We start from the raw sequence: 17,172 nt of genomic DNA, 5'->3' as shown, positions 1-17,172 counted from the left end.
AAGTTCTCACGCTGTTACCGCACGCTTTTCTTTCTCAATCGCGGATAGATCGACGAAGAGCATTGAGCGATGGAGCAGTAAACGTCGAATGTTGTTGCCCTATGTAAACACACTAAATTTCAGATCGATGCTCGAAGGACGTAAAGAAGAACGATCATGCGACCGACTTTGACAATTATCGAATCAGTCTTCTGTTGAATATCAATGAGTTAACGTCCTTGATTCCGACTAAGTAAGAAAAATTTAACACATATGTGTATTGATTTAAACTTGGGTCTCCAGAAGCAACAATCTTCGCGCGATGGGACCCGGGTAATTGATATTACTTTCGATGTTATTTATATCGTGTGTTTGTAAGAACGAACAAAATATTTTTATTATATTTTTACAAATTTCGAAAATAATATCTAACTAACGGCTGCTTAAAATAGGTTATATTTATTTAGCCAACGTCGCTGTTCGGCTATTGGTTAGCATGGCAATCATCGTAGCCAAGCCAGTACGTGATTCGCTCGTACCGTGTCGTCCAGATGCCGTTACAAAAAGGACTTGTATGCCACCCGATCATCGGTATTCTCTTATCTAGCTTTTTACATTTGATACCTCGTAGTGACACTTTAGAGACAGACTTTAAATCGAAATTATTATTTTCTGTACTTATAGTAATATATCATAGATTTTAGTCATTCCTCGATGCTGCTATGGGATTAATCGAGAACTTATTTTTATATATTTTATTAATAGCTGCACTTATTATCATCGTGGTACGTTTAGAGGTTATGAGTCTCGTCTTTCATAATAGAAATTATTTGTGAAATTACACAAACCGTAAACGTACTAAATTATTTAAGTTTCATCGTATCGTATATGTTATAGTTTTGTATAATATTGTATATTACAACGCAACCTTACCCAAAATTATGGCGGGATGAGAAAGAAAAGGTCTTCTTCGATCACAGAAGGAAGGAATATCAAGAGTTTCCTTCGTTATACGATAATTGGAGCATAAATCTAAGTGTTATTGTACCTGCTTACAACGAGGAGGAAAGACGTAAAGATTATAATATTTCTAATAACGAGGAATAGAATAAATGTTGTTGGCCGATATACTTGTTTACGTTAAAAACGATAATAGTCGTAAAGAGAGAATATGATGTAATTGGCATATTATTATATTGTTTTAGTACCGCCGATGTTAGACGAATGTTTAGAATATCTGGAACAATTAAAGAAATCTGGTTATAGTTACGAGGTAATTGTAGTTAGCGACGGAAGTACAGACCGAACTGTAGAAGTTGCCGAACGTTATGCTTCCAAATACGATACTGTCAGAGTATTGGCTCTTGTTAAAAATAGGGGTAAGGGTGGTGCCGTTAGGCTGGTCAGTATAAAGTAGTTCCTTTTAGCGAGCACAGAATAAGCTTGTATTACTTGTATCGCAAAAATATAATTTTATTTGAAGGGTATGCTGAGCTCAAGAGGTAGCGCGTTGTTGTTTGCAGATGCCGATGGCGCCACTAGATTTGCGGATCTAGAAAAATTAAACGACAGTTTAAGAAACACATTAGGATGTAAGTTGGACGCATTTAGAAATTAATCAAAATCGATCAAGTTGCTAATTTATCATTAACTGCAAGATTAAAACTTTATGTATTATGTTTGATCTAACTTACAGTTGATTATTTGTCTAAGCCAGAAGAGGTAGCATTATCGCATGCCGTAATTTGTGGATCGAGAGCACATTTAGAAAAGGAAGAAACCGCCAAACGTTCTTTCTTTCGACTACTTCTGATGCACGCATTTCATTTTTTAGTTTGGTTCTTGTGTGTAAGAGGTATAAGAGATACGCAATGCGGTTTCAAATTACTAACAAGAGAGTCTGCAAGAAGCATATTTCGAAGTTTACACGTCGAACGTTGGGCATTCGACGTTGAAATGCTTTATATCGCAAAATATTTTAATATTCCTGTGACCGAAATTGCAGTAAATTGGACAGAGATAGAAGGATCGAAAATAGTGCCATTTTGGAGTTGGCTACAAATGGGCAAAGATTTAGTTCTAATTTGGCTTAGGTATAAAATCGGAGCATGGAAAATTGACAATATTAAGCAGAATTAACCGAAAGCACACGAAACAATTTTAAAGACAACAGAAGGAATGCTGGAGATGATGTATTGTGCATTTTCAATAGTCTGTAACGTGAAACTGAATTCATTGCGATTTTTTAAAAGAGTGTACTAATAAATAATTGTAAAATTTATTATTTATACGCATAAAGAGTGTGATCCTTCCTAACGACGATGCCATAATCGATGATATCGTCGTAAGCCGAACTTTTGTATATAGAATTTTTTAAAGGACTCGTTCTAGTTTATTCCATTACATCGAACGTATCTTACGATAACCTCGTAAAGAATTTGCGACAAGCTATTCGCTTGATTTTATAAAAGTAAGTTGAGGTTAAGTAACCATCACGTACGTTCTTGAATAGAAATTAGAAGTAAATAGGTAGATTATAGTGGATTCTAACTGAGTTTGAGAATGGATATGTTTTGATATGTACGTGTGCTTATTTACATATTTCTTTTCATAGAGATATGTCGGAAAATAATCGAAATGGGATTCGTCCAATCACAAGAGACTTACTTTCGTGGAATACTCCCGATTGGATAATTGTTATGCACGATGAGTAAGTAATCGGTCAAAAGAATGACGTGGAACGAGAGAGGCGTGGAACTAAAAACTTGGTCTAGCGTTGTTAATGCTACTTTCGAGCAGTTTCGTACGGATACGACGTAGACGAACGATTTCATTGAATTTCATTTGTTTTTATATTCTAGTAGGATACTAGAAGAGTGTAGGATAATTGTTGACAGTACTGAAATTCTTCTCGTCGTTTAAAATCTATCAAAGATTATTAATTATTATTACTTATTATTATTATTATTATTATAAATTCGCGTGATTGTAAACTATACGTTAGAAATGTCTTTCATATCGCCGATGCCCAGTAGAGAGTTTTTGTGGGATGTGTTTAATAGGTAGTTATAAACTTGTTACGTATTGTTAAGCAAGAAAAATGTCATAGTCAATAAGTAAATACTTTAAGAAATAATTAACGATCAGACTTAAGTTCGTTGTTATAGGTTGGAAATTTGTTTGAATGTAAAGATTGTGATGCTCGATCGACAGATAAGATTTGACGTGTCTTTCGATGTAATAGACAACTTAATTTACAGGGTGGATAAGGATGGTTCTGGTTCAATTACCGCCGATGAATTGCAACAGGCACTCTCGAACGGTACCTGGACTCCTTTTAACCCGGAAACCGTCCGTTTGATGATCGGTGAGCTTGGTATACACACGCACGTATTTACAAACGATCATGCAAGTCGTTCTTAGATGTGCTCCTCGTGACACGTAGTTTTCTCTACTTTTTATTCACATGCACACGAACATTCTGTATATATTGAAACAAGTACATTTCTCAAGCATAGTAGAAAATGTAATTTGAGAATTTGTTGCGTTCGTTTTACATTATCTTTTGCATGATCCTTTGTCGTAAGAGCGTTACAGATTTTTATTTGTTCTGTTGACACAGGTATGTTTGACATTGACAAAAATAGTCCTACTTCTTCAGGTATGTTTGATAAAAATCAGACAGGAACAGTCAGCTTCGAGGAATTTGGTGCTCTTTGGAAATATGTCACCGATTGGCAAAATTGCTTTAGATCGTTCGATCGCGATAACAGCGGTAACATTGATCGCAATGAATTAAAGACTGCTCTAACGCACTTTGGATACCGTTTATCCGAACAAACGATAGATAATCTTATACGTAAATATGACAGAGCAGGCAGAGGTACTATATATTTCGATGATTTCATACAGTGCTGCGTCGTTTTACACGTAAGAGCTAAATTATTAAAAGGAAATGTTATCAAGTCGGTTTAGATAAGTTTAATAATAAGATCATTGTGAGTTTGTAATCTTTTTACAGACGTTAACCGCAGCCTTTCGACAACTAGATACAGATTTGGATGGCGTTATCACGATTCATTACGAACAATTTTTGGGTATGGTATTTAATTTAAAGATTTAAAGTATGTACAAATACAAATATCGGAGGTTATATATCTTGCCTTTCAATGGTTATAAATATGATATAACGATGCGAGTTGCCAAATAAATAAAATTCTATTTCCACATGTTTTAAGGAGAAGCAAAGCTATCGACATTCTTAGGTTAGTCTAAAGATCGCATATCTATCTATTCCGAAAATACACGTTTTATACGTTTGAAGTCCATTTATCGCTATTATTATTATTATTGTTATTATTATTTATTATACTTAATTGTTGTATAATATTGCTATAACGGTAGAGCTATTTCTCAAATATTTTTATTATCGAAGTTTATGCTTAAATGATAAAATATAGTAGAAGGTATATTTCCATACTTTTTTATTACTTAAAATAATAGCTTATTTATATGATAAGTAATTATGAAATATATTTCTTTAAAAATATATTCTATAATAAGAATTCCATGATCATTCCTAAAATTCCGATAATTTGGGAGAAACGAAACTCGATGTCACTGTTAATACCGATCGTCGGTAAATGCTATATATATTCGTCTTTAAAAGTTGGCCGATAAAATAGAACGCCGATTGGTAATGCAGTAGTTTCAGCGATACATCGAAACTCCGTTTTGACATTTCTTGGAAGAATAAATAATTTATTATTGCCGTACGTCCCGTATCATAATCTTTCAATAAAAAATTCCATCATAACGTTTTTGTAGTAGAATACTAGTTAGGAACTTGTCGATAAAATTATCCGAGAAATTGTTTATTGGTTTTAGATGATCGATCGTAAGATGGCATTGTAGGTTTATAATTTATCTTAGAAATATAAAATAATCAACGGGAAGGGAAGACCTATAGCGGTTAGACAGCGAAGCGTTGAACGCGTTTTTAACAAAACAAGTGATAAGGAGCACGATAAGCACCATACGTGATCGAAAGTAGAATGTTATTTATATTCTACGTAAATGATACAGGACATAGATAGCAAGCACCGCGAGTGAAATGATTTCGCGCCACCGTGGACGTATTCTAAATAAATTTATTTTTTTATTATTTAATTTATATTGTTATTACTTTAGCGGAACAAGAACGTTGTAACGATTATGAGATATACTGCAGATGTTTTTGTCCGTCTCGTTACGTTGTTTTATATCGAAATCGTGTTATATCGATACATCGATATAGTATTTCTTCAACTCAAAGTTGAAAGAGAAAGAAAACTTTTCGCAGTGTTATTAGTTTTAATTTTTAAATATCTTTAAAACATGTATATATACATATATATTTGACAATTATCTCGGTAATCGAAAATCAAATAAATGAATTTTTCAGTTTCTAATGATCGGTCTATCGGTCGATCAAAGTTTTTCGAATTGTAGTAAGACTCGGAAAATGAATGATGAAAAAAATGTAGAATAGGTAATTGGTCTTAAAGATAGCAAAGTACCTTAAATAGCTAGCTTGACTTTGTATGGACTTTGAAAAGAAAGGAAGGTCCGATAGAAAGGAGAAAAGTTATATAGATAGTTCGTGTGTAGCCGCACGTGAGCCTCGAATACACGCTTTAGCTCGGTATATCCTGGATGGCCTAATCCGAGAGCGAAAAGAAAAGGAAATAGAAGAGAAGCTCGCGTGTCTTGTTCCTTAAGGGAGAGGGTGGGTCGCAGAGGAGAAGACGGAGTAGAGGAGCGCTCCGCAAGAAGATTCTTCCGAGCGAAGGGTAGCAAAGGTTTGCGCGCGGGGTGGATAGTTGCTCGGTGGTCCGAACCACCACGCGGGAGGCTGTCGGAGGTGGAGGAGCTCTCGGGGGTGGTTTAGGCAGGCAGGCAGGCAGGCAGGCAGGCGGTAGTAGGAGTGGGCCGAGCTAAGACGCGTAATGACGCCCTGAATCAATATGTGAGCCACTGAGATATGCATACGAACTAAGACAACCGCGCACACCACCATCCAGCCATCCAGCCATCCAGCCACCCGACCATCCAACCATCCAACCATCCAACCATCCAGCCGCGCGGCTCGGCTCTGCTTGGCTCTTTCGCGCTGCGGCCGTCCGCGCCTGCCGAGGGGAGGGGAGAAATTAAAGACGAAGCAGGCACAAAAATAACGACCCACCGACCACCCACCCCTCTCGCGCTCCCTTCTTCCACACTTTCCCTTCGCCCCATGCTCCTCTCCCATCTTCTTCACCTTCTTCCTTCGTCTACTCTCTCTCTCTCTCTCTCTCTCTCTCTCTTTCTCTCCCCCTCGCTCGCTCATTCACTCTCCTTCTTTCTTTTCTGACGCCCTTTAAGCTCGACACCCCCTCCTCTCTGCTCCCCTTTCTTACCACGTTGCCTTTCTCTTACTTTCGATCCTCCTTTTCTCGCCAAAAAACGTTAGACATTAGACTCGCTTTTTCAAATGTATTCGACAAGAGTCAGACTTACGATACGTTTCGATCCAATTCCCCTATTCGTTATTAACGCTTCAACAATTACGCTTTCGATCGCTAAAAATTCCTTCTTAAAAAATTCTACAAATGTACAATTTCTTTCGTGGCACGGCCATCCGATCCCGAAACGTTCTGATCGGGCACTACTGAGCTTTCGAATGAAGCATTCTCCCAAAGTCTTACGTACAACGATCTTTTTCTTAGTATAGACATTTTGTAAGCAACTAAATTTGTGGAATAACGATGAAGCGAATCGTTATAACTCTGTATAGAAAATCGATCGTAACAGAATGTGCCAGTGCATTAACCCATTAAAGACCAAGCGCGGTAAATGCGTAATGAGCAGAGATTTCGTTAGTCTATTTTCGGATAATAGCTTTGTAACGGAGAGCCGACGAAAAAAGGATATATCAAAAAGTTTGGACTTTTGTACGTGTACTTTTTGTTTTGGCAATGAGACGTTGTTAAAGAAAGTTTACGGTCATCGCGATGCACGTAGGTATAAATTCGTCGAAATAATCGTTTTACGCGAGTAACGATCGTCCGTACTCTTTCGTGCGGCGAAAGTGTATTCGTGGGGGATGCCATATAAAAAGAATCAAACTAGGGGTGCTCGAAGATATATAACTTTCATTTACATGTGACCCAATTCGCGTTTCTTTCTGATGAAATCAATGGTCAAAATATACGAATAAGATTGAAGCCCCGATTGGTTCGACTACGCGCAAAAGAGCGATATAACTCTGAAAAAGACGAATGAAATGCGAAAGAGGACCGAAGAAGAGTCCCGAAACTCGGTTATCGCTTTAATCCCTTTTATAGTTAGCGCGTCGTATCTGTGCGTGATCCATTGGAAGAAAGTAAAAACGTTTCGGAAAATCAGTCAGTTTTCGTCCGATAGCAATAGCGAACAAGCCCGAAATCGTTCTTTTTATCATCGTTTTTCCCCGATTTCCTAGTTTTGGATAAATCAAAGTATCGAAGAGAAAAGCTTTCGACGCGGACGGTCAGAATCGAAGGAACCTAGCCGAATTTCGAGATTTCTACCTCGGGAAAGACGAAGCGTTCATCTTCCAGCGTAATCAATATTAAAAGTCTAAAACGTCTCGCGTGTGTGGCAGCTTGGCCGCGCGTGTAGGGGTCGTAGCTCGACGTCGGGAGTTGAACCCCGCGTTACTGCTTGAAACGAGTGAGAGAGAGGGAACAGAGGGGGAGAGAGAGAGAGAGAGAGAGAGAGAGAGAGAGAGATGGAACAGTTAGAGAACGGGCAGGCAGGCAGGCAGGCAAGCAAGGAAAGCGCGAGAGGGTTGGAGGGGTCGTCGCGAGGATACTCAAGGGTTTGCGGGGGTGATACGAAGGAGAAGAGAGTGAACGGCGTCGTCTAAGGTGGTAGTGGTAGTGGTGGTGGTAGTAGTGGTGGCGGCGGCGGCGTTGGTGGTGGTGGTGGTGGTGGTGGTGGTGGTGGTGGTGGTGGTGGTGGTGGTGGCGGCGGCGGCGGTGGCGGCGGCGGCGGCGGCAGCGTTGGTGGCGATGGTGGTGGTAGTGGCGGTACGAGGAGGTGGAGGTTCTCATTAAGCAGCCCGGGCACTGCGCGCTGGGGGTTCAAATAAGAAGAAGAAGCGTTGCTGGAAGAAGGGAGAAAAGGAGAAGAAAGCAGTAAGACTAAGACACAGGGTAAGAGGAGGAGGAGGAGGAGGAGGAGGAGGAGGAAAAAGCGGAGGAGGTGAGTTAGGGGATGCACGAAGTGCGAGCGAGACGACCGGCTTTACGAGAAGGAAAGGAATGGACCGAGGGAGAATAAGAAAGAGAAAGAGAAAAGGAAAGAGAAAAAGAGAGAGGGAGAGAGAGAGAGAGAGAAAGAGAGAGACACACACACAGACACACATACAGAAGGGGTTGGGGAATTATCAGGGCTCGCACTCCTCGCTATGGGATGGGGTACCGGGAGGCAATATGGCCGCTACTGATGAGCGATGCTCGTAACCCTTACTGCCATCCATCCCTGACAGATCCGTCAGTCGGTCGAATCTCTTAACGTACTCGGAATTATGCCTGCTCCGACCCTTTCTTTATCTTCATTGCCGCCATTGTCCTCGCGGAAGCATTGCCTGTCGTTGAACGTATCGTCGACTACGCTCGTGTGCGACGTTCGGCTTTAATCAATGGAAAGGACTTTTTTTTCTTCCTTTACTTCTTTTCCACCTCGTCCTCCTTACATTTCTTTTTCCCGATACGATATGCGTCTTTTCGACGCCGATGCGCTACGCGTTCTCGATCGATTTTAACAACAATTTACCATATCTCGAAAGAAACGACGCGATCTGTAAATTACGTTATAACGTTATACCTATCGAATCGCCCAATGGCACTTTGTAACTTTTGTTTATATACGATCTTCGATAATAATAAGAATTTGCACGAAATGCGTGTCGAAACGTATAGTTACGCGTGTACAGTTTCGATACCTACAAACAGATCGCTTAAGAGGGACGTTACTTCCGTATCGAGATTTAGCATTCCTTTAGTAGGAGTAAATAAAAGTAGTCGATGTTTAATCGAGGCGTAATAACGTCCAATTAGGTCCTTTCGCGGGCGTTAAATGTTACACGTGGTTTAATCGAGACGATAACGATTTGAAAGTTTTCGTACAAGAAGAAAACCATGACGCAGAGGGCGATCGAGTACATACGCGTATAAGGTATAAACGCGTTCGAAATAAGACGTTCGCAGACACGTGCCTTCGATCGCCGTAGACTTTTTCGCTCGTAGACGATCGTACCAGCCCCTTTAAGGGTTTTTAAAAGATTACGCTTTATCGTAGATGCTCGAGCGATATAGGTAAACGTCGTAGATAGATAGATATTTATGGTGGAATCTCGAGAAGACATCGAGACTCGGAAGGTCCAGCGGCTTTAACGATAACGAGGGATGTAACGAAGGGGTAAGGGAGCGAAGACAACTACTGTGCGGTGGGTGGCAAGGACGGGAAGCAGCTAAGGCGAGAGCGGTTAGGAAGAGCTGGGTTGGCCGGCTAGAGAGCGGACGTCTTTGGAAGGAGCGAACGAGGGAAGCAGAGAAGAGAAGCAGGAACGAACGGACGTATGGATAGAACCCGACGGAAAGGTATTAAGAAGGTAGAGCTAGTTCCCCGAGCTAACTGCCTTGGCAGCCCAGGAGCCGTCCTCGTCGCTCCTCTCGAGTTTCTCTTTCGTCCTACGTCGGCTAGTCGTCTTACTCGTCGTCCGTGGGCCAAAGTTAAGGGTGGTCTCTTTGTCTCTGCCTCCTGCCACCTCCGCCATCTCTGCTTTTCGGGACGAGAAGGATGCACGCGTGTGCGTGTGCGTGAAATCTCGCAAGACGGACAACGGACTTGCTGGCCGTTGGGGTGGGTGGCTTGGCAAGTGGAGAAGTAGCGGCTAGGGTAGGGTAGAGAGGAGGACGAGGACAGAGGGTGGACGTGGGAGGCGGAGGACTGGGATCGTCGCTACCGAGGAGTGCCAACGGAGGGGAATGCAAATTAGAAACGCTTGGGCAGAAAGCAGGAGGAAGAGAGTAGGAGGTTGTGCGCGGCCGCGATAGAACGGCGGGTAAAGGGGGGACTATATAAGAGGTGCCGACCGAGGGTGGTGGTGGCCAAGGAACTCCACTTATGTAAACCTTGCGACGGTGTGCGAGAGCGATCGCGTGTGCGTGCTCGCGTTTCACGTCCACGACGAGAACGCGCGTGTGTGCGTATCGATTGCCGGCCAAGCTACCCCGCGGGGAACCGTTCCTTACTATCCATAGTAATTATTGTGCTTCTCGCACATGTGTGTATTCGTCGTGAGATTTTGCCGAAGAGAGAGTATGCGTTTCGAGTCGAGCGCGCCTGAACGAGTATGCGTCTACGTACTCGAGCGTAGGTGAGCGTACGTGAGCGTACGTGAGCGTACACTCGCACGCCTGTATCCGAGTTCCTTACGTGCCTTGTCCGATAGAGAGACTCCTACACGATTCTCCTACACTCCTCCCACGGACCTTCTACAGCCCTTCTACGGTCCCTCTACAGCCCTTCTACGGCTCTGGCTACATTTAACGGGTGTCATTCTTCGAAGGGTCTTTTTCGTTTTGCGATAAACATTTTGTATCGATTATATGTATATGTATCTATCCGAGATGTACTACTATCCTCCCCTCCTCCACTCTCTCCCTCTCCCTATCTATCTCTCTTTCATCGTGCACGTATATAGGTAGGAGAGATCTAAGGAATATAATCGAATCATCCTTGGAACGAAACTATCGCTTCTTCGATCCAATGGACGAGTAGCGTAAGTAGGCATGTGTATCGAAACAAAAGCGACTTATTTTCGTCGCTTTTGCACGCGACGAAACACGCGACCAAACACGCAACGGGACGAAGGACAAAACGTACGACAACTGATAAAAGCGAGTCGACTTGAAAGACGCGCTCGAAATAAAGGAATTGCCAGGTGCGTAGGTGAAAGAGACGAGGGAAGAATACGATGCTCGTAACTCCTTCGAGCGGTGGCGTGCCTCCGCTTTCCTCGCTGTCTTTCTTAACCCGGTAGACGGTTGTATGGGTTGCGCGAACTCGAGCGCGTTACTTTACTATGCCACACGTAGCTAATACACGAACGCGTAGCAAACGTCGATCTGAGCGACGGAAGTAAGAAAACGCGAGAGCTTTCCTTCGTTACTCCTTCGAAGAAAGCTCGCGTTCGCCAAGTCGAGTTACCCTTTGAAACGGAGCTTTAAGGTGGGAGGCGAGAGACGAGAGAGAAGCGGTTAGACGCTACGATTAGATGGCACGACCGATCGAACGACCGACCGACCGACCGACCGACCGACCGACCGACCGACCGACCGACCGACCGACCGACCGACCGACCGACGTACTCTATCTACAGCCTGCTAACTCTGTCTCGAGACACGCGACCGCAAGTCGTTTCCCCTTCGATCACATTCTCGTCTCTATGACTCGCGCGCTTCACCCTTGATTCAGCCACTCTCGAACCCGATGGGAAGAGAGAGAGAGAGAGAGGGAGAGATAGAGTCTAACGGAAGAGAGGGTTTCGTCCTCCCTCCTTTCTTTCCTTCTTAGCAAGACGCAACCCGAAAGGTCGTTTTCCCGACCAACTTCTCGAAGGAACTAAGCGAGAGCCGCAAAAAGTGACCGAGTCGTTGCGCCAAGCATTTTCTTCCAATTCTCTATTTTTTCTATACGAAATTTATTATCGGAAATAGCCGCGTGCTAGGATGGGAGTCGATTCGTGGTATAATGACGTCGGTGCGAAAGGAAAATGAGACTAAACTCGATCGGCATTTGAACGCTTTCATAGCGCTATAGAATTGGAAGTAATTATGAGAAGAGGGTAGGGATCGAGGGTAAAAAGGAATATATAAAACGCACCAAAGGAATAAATGCTGCCGACTTAATTTGCTTTGTGACCTAGCATTCTTGGTGCAGGAGCAAACGTGTAGGTATAATCGCCGTCGGTTGGATATTCAAATCTCGGTTTTATCCGTTAAAATAAAACCACTCTTTAATCACGACTGGAGGTAGATCGAAGACGGATAATTCGCTCGGGATTCGTCTCCCTTCTTTTTTATTTCAAGCTCGCTATTCCACACCGGGCAGCCATTTTCCATCCCTCCCCGCTTCGTCTGGTCCATGGCTAAAGGAGTGCTGGAGTCAAATCGAGAGCCAATCAATACCGATAATTAATTAGAAAAATCAGAGAAAAAACTTGCGAAACTCAAGAGTTCGGCCACCGTTGGAAAAACTGCCGGCGGCTTTCGTTTGACTCGTCTATCCCTTCGGAGAGGCTACCACCCCGAAGGACCCCTTTCCTCGAGGCTCGCCCGTTCGAGCTCGAGAGGGCGACTCCCTCCCCCTCCTTTTCTTCCTTTGCTTCTTCTTTTTTCCCCGTTACTTCTTCTTCTTCTTATCCTCGTCCTTTCCTTCTTTTCGTCTTCTACTTCGTCCTCCGGAGTCTAGTTTGTCCTCTTCTAGGTAGGGTGGAAGGCGCGCGACCGCACCGAGCCGCGCTGCCTACCGTGTCTTCGTCCTCTCTTACCATTGAATAAATTAACGTTTTTAGTTTGCCAATATTCTATCCGACGGCGACGGGTCGCCCTCCATATCCTTTTCTCCTCTCGCCTATCGAAATGAATGAAACTCGTTCCCTTTTTCGCCATTACTTGGCCGAGTGCGCCGGTCGAGCTTACTCGGTCCATCGCCGCCGCCACCACCGTCTTCATTCAACCATGAAAATTCCTCAGGAATTTTAATAACTTGGATTCGTGCTGATTAAAACGGAACTCGTGTCCCTCGTTTGTGGTTGACTAACTTTTCGCGGCTATTTACCGGCTATTTACCCCGCTTGGGTTCGACCGATCCAAAGCGCAGCTACGCCCTCGTCGTTTTACATACTCCCGCGTTTAACCGTTTCGACCGTCGATCGAAAAACCGTAAACAACTGCTAACAACACCGGCGACGGAAACATAGCGATTTTTAGCTCGCGTGGATGGGTCGAGGAAAAGATTCTTGGGGGGGGGGGGGGAGGAAGAGAAAAAAACCTGTAAAAAGAAAACCAAGGTTCTACGTGGGTTGTCCCGTGGAAGACGCGTGCCGCGCGTCCACTATCAATTTATCAGCCGGCCCGGCCGACACGCTTCCCCCTCCTTCTTCTCTCTTTTCTCTCGAGACCATCGTCTCGACCCTCGTCACCTACCCTCGTCTCCTACTCTCGTCTCCCACCCTCCTGTTATTCTGCAATCTATCCTTCCCGGTGGAAGACACAAACCCAGACGCAATCCGAACGGCTAAAGTAGCGCGAAAGTACTTTTAGTATGCCGTTGTGTACGCGAGAGGGAGAGAGTGTGGGTAGAGGTAGTTGAATCGTGAAAAATTCCGACGACTCGCACCGAGCTATCGCGATGTCCTTATTTGCCGATATTAATCGCCAAAGTATCGCCAAGCTCGACGATATTTGAAAAGGATCGCTTTTACGGTTCGCGGAGTCGCGCGAATTACCATTGGGATTACATCGGGAAGAAACTTGTCTTGTCCAACAATAGCGCTCCTCTATGTGCGCTTGACGTAGCCTTGATCAAGGAAACTCATTAAACGCGAGGCTCGTTTGCTCGTCTCGTATCAAAGTCTCTGGGATATAGGTAGATACATACGTCGGGAACGGTAGCGCGTGACCATATTTCGACGATATTTTCATTTATCCCAATTACGCTCGTAGAAGGGGCTTATAGAAGCGTTAACTTTGGCGCATTCGATAAAACGTTTCGACGTATCGATGTATACGTCTCTCGTAGAGCTAAAACAATGAAAGAATTCGTGGCGATGCGAAAAAGTTCAGGGTCAAGCGGCGTTGACCTACCAGTAACCCAAAGGAAGGACCTTTCCCTCTCGGCGATACTTGCGCGGGTCAGTTGACCTTAAACACATATAAAACGCAGGACATAACCGGATACCAAGAGAAAACTTTTCTACTGCCGGTGGTTGAGATCGCCACGGCGAAAAGGAAAGGGGGAGAAGAGAGTGGAGGGGATTCTCCAGACAGGGAATGAACGCACAGCGGGAGAGAGAGAGAGAGAGACCGATAGACGGAGGGAGGGAGGGGATTAAGAGGGGGTTGGGCAATAAAATCAAGCGTCGAGGCTACAACCCTTCCGCCGGAGTCGAGTCGTAATCTCGCTTGCTGCCGGAGGGTAAAGGCATACGAGATCTCATTTTCTTTTTCATCGGTGTAATTAATTAGCATTAAGGTGTCGAGTCGCGAAAGTCGTGCGTTAAATATTACGTTTCACACGACGACGACGACGACGACGACGACGCGACGTAAAAACGAGCATAGGTATCGAAGGAGGAGCATGGAAGAATCGATTCGATCGATCGAACGTTCCGAATGCGTCGCGAGCGTAAGGTCACGTTGAGGACAGTCGAGCGAGGAAAGGACGGGAGGATAATATTTTGTTCTCTCGTGAGACACAATTGACGACGAAAATTTAATCCCTTTTTGAGGAACAACGAAGAGAAAATAGTCGCGGCTTGGTACAGAGCTTAGATCGGTTCGCGGAGCGACGACCTTTCTTCGTTATCGTGCAATTCATAGACGAGAAAAGCTTTCTCCTAAAAGGAAAAAGTATAGTGGAGGTGCTGGGAGTATCTTAATTACCGGTCTACGGGTCTCGCGATAATAGTTTACGAAGGTCGACGGAAAGCCCCTTCCTTTCTGTCGCTTTTTAAATAATTCCGTCACGACTTCCGTCAGTACCGTTGTTTACCTCATAGCCGAAAGGAATTACAGTGAGTTGAAATTACAAGGAAAAATAAAAAATATTAAAAAAAAAAAAAAAAGACAGAGAAAAAGAAAAAAGAAGAAAAAAACACACAGAAGAAGAAAGAAGAAGGGGATAAAAAAAGTAGTGGAGCTCGAGGTCCGTCGAGCGTTTTTAATCCCGGACTTTTCCCCTTTAAAATTTATAAATGCTTCCAGCGGGTAATTGCAGGACCCGGTGGAAGTAAATGCACGTGAATGCAGAGGCGAAATTCGTCTCGTTGGTCGATTCCGTACCGATGGAAGAGTTTCGTAACGAGAGAGGGTAGGCAGAGGAAAGCGGAAAGCAGAGCCGAGAGAGGAGCGAGAGGGAGAGAGAGAGAGAGAGAGAAAGAGAGAGAGGAGTGCTAGTAGTAGTCTCCGTGGCTGGTCTGCGCTTGCTTCAAGAAAATTAAGTACTGCCTACAGTAATTTGAGGTATTGATTTTTATAGTTTCTCTCGGTAGGCATACATTAAGATCTCCTCTCTTTGTCTCCCGTCTCTTATTGTTTCTCCTTTCATTCTTCTTCTTCTTCTTCTTCTTCTTCTTCTCTTCCTCCTTCTTCTTCTTCTCCTCCTCCTCCTTCTTCTTCTTCTTCCTCTTATTCCTTCTGATTTTCCTTCTCCTTCTCTTTCTCACCGATAGTCACTCATCCCTTCTGTTCGGCAGAGCATCGAGGGTTAATTCGAAGACGCGATGGTACTGCTTAACTTTCTATCCTCGGGCTTCTATTTTCCCGATCAAGTACGACGTGACGCGTTCTAAGGGCAAGGAATTTACTTTAGTCCTCGGGTTGCGGCGGTTTCGACCTTGACGACTAAGAATTATATCTTGGAAGATGATCAGAGAGGAGAGAGAGAGAGAGAGAGAGAGAGTGCTAAGGAGACGCGAGAAACGCAAGCTGCCTACGAAAGTGGCGGAAAGGAAAGGAAGCTGGAGAAAGATCGTTCGCTCCCTTTCTCTCTTTTTCTCTCTCTTTCTTTAAACGACGAGATAAAGAAGTGAAAAGAGAAGAGAGGAAAAGGGAGAGAGAATTCTTCGTTCCCAGTTCATATGTGAGCGTCGATTTCGCGGTCCGCTGCACCGCGTGAGTGGTTTGTCTGCCGTTTAAACGATCCCCAGCCGTGGTCATAGCGATGGGTTCTCGATATCTCGCAAATTCATTCAAATCTTCTCCGATAATAAAATTATATAATATATATAATCGATTTTAATTAACAATCGTTTCTTTCCCGTATCGTTAATAATCATTCGTTGCATCATTCGACGTATTCGTACGTTCTCTGTAACGTGACAGAGTCAGAATTTGTTACCTAGGAAGTATTTGAAATACGCACGCAACGAGTGCCAACGTACGTTGTACGTAAAATAAAAGAAGATACGTTAGAAGCAAAGCGAATAAAAGATGGATCTTGGAAAGATTTATCCCAGCAAGGAACGTATTACCGCAGCTTCCAAAGGTTGTGACGTCAAGGCTAAAGCGTCACACCTGTTGCTTCGGCTCGTAGCATCAGATCGAAGACCTCGACTCCGTCGAGATACCATAAAATGGAATTTCATAAAGTGGAACCATTTACAGTTTGCGCGAGCCTCCTGTAGTTAGATTTAGATTTTTCTTTTTTTTTTTTTCTTTCTTTTCTTAATTTTCCAAGGCGCCAAGTTTAACCATTACGAAAATGGCAAGTCGGCTCTTTGGCATGGTTAAAAAAATAATAAGGTAAATGGAAAACTTTGCGAATCCGAAGAACTTTTAGTGGTTTGATCTTAGTAGGTGGATGCTCGTTCGAATCCATCATTACCGTTGTGCGCCGCGCCGTACCGCGCGCGGTGCGGCTTAGCCTTCCCTTGGACGGGGCAAAAAAATTCTGATGCCGGATCAGCGTGGGGTCCAGATTTGCGCGCGCGCGAGCGTGTACTCTAACAATCCGAATACTTTGGATCGAATCAAGAGTTTCCACGGACAAACGATTATTTGGTATTAGTTGGTTAGACGAGGTAAACCGGCAGGTATAGCGCTTCTAAAAAGAAGGCAAATACATCGAGAAATAAATTAAGTACGAATCGGCTAATGTGCCGAGCGATTGTACGTGGCTGGTATAACCGCGAAAGGAATTACCGTCGGTAGTACTCGGTAATCTATTATTTCGAAGCAATATATCCATTATTTGTCCGCAGTCGGTATTTCGCGTCGAATCGGATTGACGCGCGAAAGCTTCCATCGCGACTTCCGTCTTTGAAAGAGGATAGAAACCAGAAAGAGAATGTATAATAGACGGGGCATAGGTAGGCAGGCAGACGGGTAGGTGAGTTTAGAA

The 17,172-nt window shown here is 43.7% G+C and overlaps 2 protein-coding genes and 1 long non-coding RNA gene across 6 annotated transcripts; 2 read left to right on the top strand and 1 right to left on the bottom strand.

Annotated features, from left to right (window-relative positions):
- Positions 1-576: 576 nt before the first annotated feature.
- LOC122629974 (dolichyl-phosphate beta-glucosyltransferase) lies at positions 577-2,260 on the top strand. Its single transcript, XM_043813935.1, has 5 exons — positions 577-764; positions 877-1,051; positions 1,185-1,381; positions 1,463-1,571; positions 1,676-2,260. The coding sequence occupies exons 1-5, from the start codon at positions 702-704 to the stop codon at positions 2,116-2,118; spliced, it is 987 nt and encodes a 328-aa protein (XP_043669870.1). The 5' UTR covers positions 577-701; the 3' UTR covers positions 2,119-2,260.
- LOC122629976 lies at positions 1,401-1,812 on the bottom strand. Its single transcript, XR_006327384.1, has 2 exons — positions 1,674-1,812; positions 1,401-1,531 (listed from the first exon to the last, which is right to left on the bottom strand). It is a non-coding gene; the product is annotated as an uncharacterized LOC122629976 (long non-coding RNA).
- Positions 2,261-2,593: 333 nt separating the features above from the next.
- On the top strand, positions 2,594-4,307 carry LOC122629975 (programmed cell death protein 6). Of its 4 annotated transcripts, none has more exons than XM_043813939.1 (4): positions 2,594-2,689; positions 3,240-3,346; positions 3,641-3,909; positions 4,001-4,307. In XM_043813939.1, exons 1-4 carry the CDS (start codon positions 2,598-2,600, stop codon positions 4,100-4,102), a joined length of 570 nt encoding a protein of 189 aa, XP_043669874.1. In that variant the 5' UTR covers positions 2,594-2,597; the 3' UTR covers positions 4,103-4,307. The 4 variants fall into 4 exon arrangements, with proteins under 4 accessions (XP_043669874.1, XP_043669872.1, XP_043669873.1 ...); XM_043813937.1 differs by having other exon boundaries at positions 3,602-3,909; XM_043813938.1 differs by lacking the exon at positions 2,594-2,689 and adding an exon at positions 2,719-3,041 and having other exon boundaries at positions 3,602-3,909.
- Positions 4,308-17,172: the final 12,865 nt, after the last annotated feature.

The sequence above is a fragment of the Vespula pensylvanica genome, chromosome 6, assembly GCF_014466175.1.
Source record: "Vespula pensylvanica isolate Volc-1 chromosome 6, ASM1446617v1, whole genome shotgun sequence".
NCBI classification, from domain to species: Eukaryota; Metazoa; Arthropoda; class Insecta; order Hymenoptera; family Vespidae; genus Vespula; species Vespula pensylvanica.
The sequence above is the reverse complement of the archived record's forward strand: the minus strand, read 5'-3'. Positions and strand labels throughout refer to the sequence as shown.